Source organism: Mus caroli, chromosome 11 (genome assembly GCF_900094665.2).
Source record: "Mus caroli chromosome 11, CAROLI_EIJ_v1.1, whole genome shotgun sequence".
Classification (NCBI taxonomy): Eukaryota; Metazoa; Chordata; class Mammalia; order Rodentia; family Muridae; genus Mus; species Mus caroli.
The window spans coordinates 17764116-17774330 of NC_034580.1; the positions used below are offsets into that span (position 1 = coordinate 17764116).

Consider the following 10215-nt stretch of genomic DNA (forward strand, 5'->3'; position numbering starts at 1 on the left):
GGCCCATTGGACACGCAAACTTTATATGCCCCAGTACAGGGGAACGCCAGGGTCAAAAAAATGGGAATGGGTGGGTAGGGAAGTGGGGGGGAGTGTATGGGGGACTTTTGGGATAGCATTGGAAATGTAATTGAGGAAAATACATAATAAAAAATATTAAAAATAATAAAAAAAAAGAATGTCCTGTAAAGCACAGGTTCCTGGCCTTCATTCCTAGAGCTGTGAGAACAGTCCATTAAAAACAAGATTTGGCTGGGTATGGTGGCACACACATTTAACCCCAACAGAGGCAGTTGGATCTCTGTGTTCAAGCCCAGCCTGGTCTACAAAGTGAGTTGTAGGCCAGTCAGGACCACATGGTAAGATCTTATTAAAACAATAATAGTATTTCAGAAAAGAAAGGTACTTTCTTTTTAACATGATAATATTAAAGTGATTATAGTGTTGAAAGGTATCAAGGAAATGTAAATTTATATTTTTAAAATATTCAGAACCTTGAAAATGTTTAATATGCTCACTATACTAAGCATTAGAATGTAAAGCTCTTTCTGTGACATGCCTACCTTGATGTTTTTTCTTAATTCCATTTTCCATTTAATAACCTCCCACCTGACAGATGGGCAATTGAGAGAAGGACTGAGGAGGACGAGGAGGAAGAGGAAGAGGAAGAGGAGGAGGAGGTATGCCCTGACTCTTCAGTGGCCACCACCTGGAATGCAGAAGGTAACGGAGCTCAAGCCCCACAAAGGATGATGGAGAACAGGTCATTCGGGAGTTTCTGTAAATTAGTGATGAGAAACCTTAGCATTTCTCGTGAGTGAGACTGTTGGTAGCTGATAAATTATCTGGTAAAAGCAAAGGCAGCCATTGGTGATTTTATGAATGAATACATTTGAGGAGCCTGTTAAATGTTGATTCTAATTCAGTAGGTCTGGAATGGACCTTGAGTCCATGTCTCTAGCAAGCTCTCATGTGACACATATATGGCAAGCTGAGCAGGCTCGATCTGAGAATCTCTGGGAAACTGGCTTGGCTCTTGTCCAATCTAGCAGGGAAACAGTGTATGCAAATATATAGTAAATATGTACAAAAGCAACCGTGTAAAAGTGGTTCCAGAAAAGATTGTGTCAAAGTGATAGCTATCACTGGCAGCCAGCATGGCCAGCTGGACAGACCTAGAAAGGCAGACGCATTTTAACATGCAGAATCAATGGTGTAAGTGGGGCTGGGGAGCATGTCTTCTCGCCACTTCCCATGAAGATGACTCTTTCTGTCTCTCAGTCCGCTCACTCTACACTGCAATAGTAAGGTGTGTGGGACTGGGTACCTTCTAAGGAAGGAAAGGGAGTCTATGCAGATCACAGGTCAGGAGGATAGCATAAGAGGTGGAAGCTACAGGAGCAGCAGTGTGCCTACAAAGGAGCCTCTGTGCATGGACTTTCACTAACCAGTCTGAGCTCTGGCTTGTAGCTGAACTGTACCTGCCATGCTGTGAAGGCATCACTGTAAGAAAACAAGCTCCAAAGCACTAGAGAGGGAGGCAAGCAGATTTCTGTGAACTCAAGGCTAGCCTTATCTACTTAATGAGTTCCAGCATAGTCAGGGCTATACGGTGAGACCAGCTCTTAAAAAACAATTATTTTTAGACAGGAATAATACAGGCAACCTCTAATTACTTGAATGCAAATATTGAGAGTCTTGAGAGTCCAGAGAGCTAAGTATTCCCTCATAATCGACACTCTTATATTGGTTAAAATCTGATTATATTATTTTCTCTAACATTTTCAACATTTTAATTTATTATTTATAGTGTTAATTATTATATTAATTATTATATTATGTACCTCATTTGTTATTATATTTTAGATTATTAGTATTAATGTTGTGATCTCATTTTAGGAGAACTGAAAGAAGACCAAAGGAAACAGGTAAAGTGCTCTGTCAGAAAAGTATACAACTGACTGAACTCTACAAATGCTATCTGTTGGCACCTGTATTAACCAGACTATAGCTATTTAGCTTTTTATTTTTAGTAAAACTCCCTCTAAAGCCATCAACAGTTGAAAATTAATAGGCTGGGAGCCAAGTAATATAGCAGCAATCTATATCTGTTTGTATCTATGTAAGTCTAAGTATCTGTGCATATGACTCTCTCACCAGTGAATGCTTGAAATTATTCAGAAGACATAAAAAGACTTAGCATAGGAAACTTATCTAATGCTATTCATTTTATATAATTTTATAAGATATGCATATGGAATACCATTTCTGACAGGTGGTCCTAAGCCCCTCTCTTTATTCTGTCTCTGACAATCTAAGTTCATCGATTAAAAATAAAAGTCATGTAAGAAAAAAGCCACATAGTATATAAGGAATAGTATATGAATATAAATGATCATGTGAAATGACTTATATAGGGCATCATTACTTAAATCTACATTTCAATCTACATTTCTTTTTTATTAGGTTCACTCTGTAGCCCAGGCTTAGTAGAGCTCACTGAGGGGTACTGGTTAGTTTATATTGTTGTTGCACCTATAGGGTTGCAGACCCCTTCAGCTCCTTGGGTACTTTCTCTAGCTTCTCCATTGGGGACCCTGTGTTCCACCCAATAGATGACTGTGAGCATCCACTTCTGTACTTGCAAGGCATTGGCATAGTCTCACAGGAGACAACTATAGCAGGGTTCTGTCAGCAAAATCGTGTTGGCATAAGCAATAGTGTCTGGGTTTAGTGGTAGTTTATGAGATGGGTCCTCGAGTGGGGCAATATCTGGATGGTCCTTCCTTCAGTTTCAGCTCTAAACATTGTCTCTGTAGCTCGTTCTATGGGTATTTTGTTCCCCAATCTAAGAAGGAGCGAAGTATCCACACTTTGATCTTCCTTCTTAAGTTTCATGTGTTTTGCAAATTGTATCTTGGATATTCTAAGTTTCTGGGCTAATATCCNCTTACCAGTGAGTGCATATCATGTGTGTTCTTTTGTGATTGGGTTACCTCACTGAGCATGATATCCTCCAGATCCATCCATTTGCCTAAGAATTTCATGAAGTCATTGTTTTTAATAGCCAAATACTACTCCATTCTGTAAATGTACCACATTTTTTTGTATTCATTTGTCTGTTGAGGAACATCTGGGTTCTTTCCAGCTTCTGGCTATTATAAGACCACTATGAACATAGTGGAGCATGTGTCCTTATTACAAGTTCTGGCATCTTCTGGGTATTTGCCAAGAAGAGGTATTACTGGATCCTCCAGTAGTACTATGTCCAATTTTCTGAGGAACCGCCAGACTGATTTCCCAGAGTGGTTGTACCAGCTTGCAATCCCACCAGCAATGGAGGAGTGTTCATCTTTCTCCACATCCTTGCCAGCATCTGCTGTCACCTGAATTTTTTATCTTAGCTATTCTGACTGGTATGAGGTGGAATCTCAGGGTTGTTTTGATTAGCATTTCCCTAATGATTAAGGATGTTGAACATTTTTTCAGGTGTTTCTCAGCCAATTCGTTATTCCTCAGTTGAGAATTCTTTGTTTAGTGCTATACCCCGTTTTTCAATAGAGTTATTTCTTTTCTGTAGTCAAACTTCTTGAGTTATTTATATATATATATATATATATATATATATATATATTGGATATATATATATATTTATATATATATATATATTTATATATTTATTGGATATTAGTCCCTTATCAAATGTAGGACTGGTAATGAACTTTTCCCAATCGGTTGGTGGCCTTTTTGTCTTATTGATAGTGTCTTTTGCCTTATAGAAGCTTTGCAATTTTATGAGGTCCCTTTTGTCAATTCTTGACCTTATAGCATAAGCCATTGCTGTTCTGTACAGGAATTTTTCCCATGTACCAATATCTTCGAGGCTTTTCTCCACTTTCTCCTCTATAAGTGTTAGTGTCTCTGGTTTTATGTGGAGTCCTTGAGCCACTTAGATTTGACCTTTGTACAAGGAGATAAAAATGGAGCAATTCGAATTCTTAACTGGCTAACCACCAGTTCAGCGAGCAGCAGTTGTTGAAAATGCTGTCTTTTTTTTCCCCACTGGATGGTTTTAGCTCCTTTGTCAAAAACCAACCCAATATGTGTGGGTTCATTTCTGGATCTTCAGTTCTGTTCCATTGATCTACTTGTCTGTCGCTGTACCAGTACTGTGCAGTTTTTATCACAATTGCTCTGTAGTATGGCTTGAGGTCAGGCATAGTGATTCCACCAGAGGTTCTTTTATTGTTGAGAATAGTTTTTGCTATCCTAGGTTTTTTGTTATTCCAGATGAATGTGCAGATTGCCCTTTATAATTAGGTGAAGAATTGAGTTGGAATTTTGATAGGGATTGCATTGAATCTGTAGATTGATTACAGCAAGATAGCCATTTTTACTATATTAACCCTGCCAATCCATGAGTGTGGAAGATCTTCCTATCTTCTGAGATCTTCTTCGATTTCTTTCTTCAGAGATTTGAAGTTCTTATTATATAGATCTTTCACTTCCTTAGTTAGAGTCACACCAATGTCTTATAAATTATTTGTGACTATGGTGAAGGGTGTTATTTCCCTAATTTCTTTCTCAGCCTGTTTTCCTTTGTGTAGAGAAAGGCCACTGATTTGTTTGACTTAATTTTCTATTCAGTTACTTTGCTGAAGTTGTTTGTCAGGTTTAGAAGTCCTCTGGTGGAATTTTTAGGGTCACTTGTATATACTATCATATCATCTGCAAATGGTGATAATTTGACTTCCTCCTGTCTAATATATATCCCCTTGATCTCCTTTTGTTGTCTAATTGCTCTGGCTAGAACTTCGAGGACTATATTGAATAGGTAGGGAAAATGTGGGCAGCCTTGTCTAGTCCCTTATTTTAGTGGAATTCCTTCAAGTTTCTCTCCATTTATATTGATGTTAGCTACTGGTTTCCCATATATTTCTTTTTCTGTGTTTAGGTATGGACCTTGAATTTCTGATCTTTCCAAGACTTTTATCATGAATGGGTGTTGGATTTTGTCAAATGCTTTCTCAGCATCTAAGGAGATGATCACGTGGTTTTTGTCTTTGAGTTTGTTTATATAGTAGTTTACATTGATGGATTTCCATATATTAAACCATCCCTGCATCCCTTGGATGAAGCATACTTGTTCATGATACATGATCTTTTTGATGTGTTCTTGGATTCGGTTTGCAAGAATTTTATTGAGTATTTTTATATTGATATTCATAAGGGAAATTGGTCTAAAGTTCTCTTTCTTTGTTGGGTCTTTGTGTGGTTTAGGTATCAGAGTAATTGTGGCTTCATGGAATGAATTGGGTAGAGTACCTTCTGCTTCTATTTTGTAGAATAGTTTGAGGAGAATTGGAATTAGGTCTTTGAAGGTCTGATAGAACTCTGCACTAAACCCATTTGCTCCTAGGGATTTTTTGGTTGGGAGACTATTAATGAGTGCTTCTAGTCCTTTAGGAGATATGGGACTGTTTAGGTCATTAATTTGATCCCAATTTAACTGTGGTACCTGGTATCTGTCTAGGAAATTGTCAATTTCATCCTGGTTTTCCAGTTTTGTTGAGTATAGCCTTTTGTAGTAGGATCTGATGGTGTTTTGAATTTCCTCAGGTTCTGTTGTCATGTCTCCCTTTTTATTTCTAATTCTGTTAATTAGGATGCTGGCCCTGTGCCCTCTAGTTAGTCTTGCTAAGGGTTTATCTATGTTGTTGATTTTCTCAAAGAACCAGTTCCTGGTTTGGTTGATTCTTTGAATAGTTCTTTTTGTTTCCACTTGGTTGATTTCAGCCCTGAGCTTGATTATTTCCTGCTGTCTATTCCTCTTGGGTGAATTTGCTTCCTTTTGTTCTAGAGCTTTTAGATGTGCTGTCAAGCTGCTAGTGTATGCTCTCTCCAGTTTCTTTTTGGAGGCACTCAGAGCTGTGAGTTTTCCTCTTAGGGCTTCTTTCATTGTGTCCCATAAGTTTGGGTATGTTGTGGCTTCATTTTCATTAAGCTCTAAAAAGTCTTTAATTTCTTTCTGTATTGCTTCTTTGACCAATTTATCAATGAGTAGAATGTTGTTCAGCTTCCACATGTATGTGGGTGTTCTGTTGTTTATGTTGTTATTGAAGATCAGCCTTAGTCCTCAGTGATCTGACAGGGTGCATGGGATTATTTCAAACTTCTTGTACCTGTTGAGGCCTGTTTTGTGACTGATTATATGGTCAGTTTTGGAGAAGGTACCATGAGGTGCTGAGAATAAGGTATATCCTTTTGTTTTAGGATATAATGTTCTATAGATATTTGCTAAATCCATTTGTTTCATAACTTCTGTTAGTTTCATTGTGTCTCTGTTCAGTTTCTGTTTCCAGGATCTGTCCATTGGTGACAGTGGAGTGTTGAAGCCTCCCACTATTATTGTGCAGTGCAATGTGTACTTTGAGCTTTACTAAAGTTTCCTTAATAAGCATGGGTGCCCTTGCATTTGAAGCACAGATGTTCAGAATGAAGAGTTCATTTTGGAAGATTTTACCTTTGATGAGTATGAAGTGCCCCTCCTTGTCTTTTTTGATAACTCTTGGTTGGAAGTTGATTTTATTTGATATTAGAATGGCTACTTCAGCTTGTTTCTTCAGACCATTTGCTTGGAAAATTGTTTTCCAGCCTTTAACTCTGAGTTAGTGTCTTTCTTTTTCCCTGAGGTGGGTTTCCTGTATGCAGCAAAATGTTAGGTCCTGTTTATGTAGCCAGTCTGTTAGTCTATGTCTTTTTATTGGGGAATTGAGTTCACTGATATTAAGAGATATTAAAGAAAAATAAATGTTGTTTCCTATTATTTTTGTTGTTAGAGTTGGGATTCTGTTCTTGTGGCTGTCTTCTTTTAGGTTTGTTGAAGGATTACTTTCTTGCTTTTTCTAGGGCATAGCTTCCCTCCTTGTGTTGGCATTTTCCCTTTATTATCCTTTGAATTGTTGGATTTGTGGAAAGATACTGTGTTAATTTGGTTTTGTCATGGATTGTCTTGTTTTCTCCATCTGTGGTAATTGAGAGTTTTGCTGGGTGTGGTAGCCTGGGCTGGCATTTGTGTTCTTTTAAGGTCTGTATATCATCTGTTCAAGATCTTCTGGCTTTCATAATCTCTGTTGAGAAGTGTGGTATAATTCTAATAGGTCTGCCTTTATATGTTACTTGACCTTTTTCCCTTACTGCTTTTAATATTCTATCTTTATTTAATGCATTTGTTGTTCTGATTATTATGTGTCAGGAGGAATTTCTTTTCTGGTCCAGTCTATTTGGAGTTCTGTAGGCTTCTTGTATGTTCATGGGCATCTCTTTCTTTAGATTTGGGAAGTTTTCTTCTATAATTTTGTTGAAGATATTTACTGGCCCTTTAAGTTGGGAATCTTCATTCTCATCTATACCTATTATCCTTAGGTTTAGTTTTCTCATTGTGTCCTGGATTTCCTGGATGTTTTGGGTTAGAATCTTTTTGCATTTCACATTTTCCTTGATTGTTGTGCCCATGTTTTCTATGGAGTCTTCTGCACCTGAGATTCTNTCTTCCATCTCTTGTATTCTGTTGGTGATGCTTGCATCTATGGCTCATGATTTCTTTCCTAGGATTTCTATCTCTAGAGTCTCCCTTTGCGTTTTCTGCATTGTTTCTACTTCCAGTTTTAGATCTTGGATGGTTTTGTTTTATTCCTTCACCAGTTTGGCAGTGTTTTCCTGTAATTCTTTAAAGGACTTTTGTTCTTCCTCTTTAAGGACTTCTACTTGTTTAGCAGTGTTTTCCTGTAATTCTTTGAGGGATTTTTGTGCTTCCTCTTTAAGGTCTTCTTCCTGTTTAACAGTGTTCTCCTGTATTTATTTAAGTGAGTTATTAATGCCCTTTTTAAAATCCTCTACCAGCATCATGAGGTATGATTTTAAATCAGAATCTTGCTTTTCCANTNTGTTGGGGTATCCAGGACTCGCTGTGGTGGGAGTACTGAGTTCTGATGATGCTGATTAATCTTGGTTTCTGTTAGCAAAATTCTTAAATTTGCCTTTCACAACCTGGTAATCTCTGGTGTTAGATGCTCTGGCTGTCTCTGACTATGAGTCTGTTAGCCTCTGTCAGCACTCCTGGGAGACTAGATCTCTCTTGAGCTGGGGGAGGGGGAGGGCCCTGGGCACTTGCTGTAGCTAATATCTCTTCTAGTGGGGAAGGTGCTCAGAGGTCTGAGGATCAGCTCTGCCTCCTGGCTGAGGTTGATGGCCTGCTGGAAGGGACCCTGTCCAAGAAGCTCTGTTGTGTCTGTGGCCTGCATGTACTCTCCTGTGTGGACCTGCCTCAGAGAGACCCTAGATAGAAAATGGAGATCTCACCTGAGTCCCAGTGTCAGAGCACTCCCTGTAGGCAAGCTCTTCTCTGGCAGGGAGAAGAGGTGCACAGAAGGTGCACAGAAGACTAGGGGTCAGCTCTGCCTCCTGGCTGAGAATCAACCAAATTCTTCATAGTCATACCTGTACTGACATTATTTTTAAATCTGGATTTGATTAAAAGGAAAACAGGCTATATTCCAATGGATATGCATGAATAATCTGCAGCAATCAGTTTGCTAAAAATTAAAGAAACTGGAGCCAGACGTGGTGACGCACGCCTTTAATCCCAGCACTTTGGAGGCAGAGGCAGGTGAATTTCTGTGTTTGATGCCAGCCTGGTCTACAGAGTGAGTTCCAGGACAGCCAGGACTACACAGAGAAATCCTGTCTCGAAAAACAACAACAAAAAAAAAAAAAAAAAAGAAAGAAAAAAAAAGAAACTGATAGCATATATGTATATGTATATATATGAATATATATACATATATATATATTTAAATTATTCCTTTGTAATGTCTTTTAGAAATGAAACTTTACATTTGTTTCTTTTGTGTTTGTAGGGGTGTGGACAGTGTGCCACAATGCACATGTTGGGGTCAGAAGACAGTTTGTGAGACTGTTCTCTTATTACATCATGTAGATTCCAGGGGTCAAACTCAGATTCCCAAACTTGGCAGTACATGTCTTTACTCATTGAGCCATCGAAATGGAATATATAATTCCAGAAATTCATCTGCCTCTGCCTCTGCCTCCCAAGTGCTGGGATCAAAGGTGTGTGCCACCACGCCTGGCTCCAGTTTCTTTCATTTTTAGCAAACTGATTGCTGCAGATTATTCATGTATATCCATTGGAATATAGCCTGTTTTCCTTTTAATCAAATCCAGATTTAAAAGTAATGTCAGTATAGGTATGACTATGAAGAATTTGGTTGATCCTCAGCCAGGAGGCAGAGCTGACCCTCAGTCTTCTGTGCACCTTCCCTGCCAGACAAGAGCTTGCCTACAGGGAGTGCTCTGACACCGGGACTCAGGTGAGATCCCCATTTTCTGTCTAGGGTCTCCTGGCAATCTAGTCCAGTATGAGATCCTATGGAGAACAGTACCTCCAGTAGCTTATTGCTATCACTAGCCTAACCTCTTAAAGGTTCTACAACCTGCTATTAGGGCACAAACCACCTCAAACATAGGGGTAATGGCCTCCCTATATTTTTATCATCCCTATTCCAACTTAAATTGGATATATTCAACAAAAAATAAAATTGCAAGAATTATGACATTTTTCCAGTACTTACCATGGGTGGTACCAGCCTTAAGTGGTATTGGTTATGTTGTAAGCTCTCACAAGCACTTGGTGGTAACAGTACTTCCACTCCATATAACTGAAGTAAAGCAATTCCCATAGTTGCTCAGATTGGCAGAAACAAAGAAAGAAATTAAAGACATTCTAGAATTTAATGAAAATGAAGGAATAGCATACCAAAACTTATAGGACACAATGAAAGCAGTGATAAGAGGAAAATTCAAGGATTAAGTTCCTTCATAAAGATGTTTGAGAGATCCCACACTAGCAACTAAACAGCACATCTGAAAGCTCTAGAACAAAAAGAAGCAAATACACCCAAGAGGAGTAGACAACAGGAAATAATCAACTCAGGGCTGAAATCAACCAAATAGAAAAAAAAAGAGAATCATACAAAGAGTTAACAAAACTAGGAGCTGGTTCTTTGAGAAAATCAACAAGATAGATAAACCCGTAGCCAAATTAACTAGAGGGCACAGAGACAGTATCCTAATTAATAAAATCAGACAAAAAAAAAAAAGCCGGGTGTGGTGGCACACACCTTTAATCCCAGCACT

The 10215-nt window shown here is 38.5% G+C and overlaps 1 protein-coding gene across 5 annotated transcripts in view; it reads left to right on the forward strand.

Annotated features, from left to right (window-relative positions):
• The window catches only part of Wdpcp (WD repeat containing planar cell polarity effector), a 333990-nt gene that overhangs the window by 319847 nt on the left and 3928 nt on the right, over window positions 1-10215 (forward strand). For all 5 annotated transcript variants that reach the window (XM_029483315.1, XM_021175452.2, XM_021175454.2 and 2 more), the window contains 2 exons: window positions 617-723; window positions 1900-1928. In XM_029483315.1, the coding sequence (XP_029339175.1) occupies window positions 617-723; window positions 1900-1928 (136 nt within the window). The remainder of the gene's footprint in view (window positions 1-616; window positions 724-1899; window positions 1929-10215) is intronic.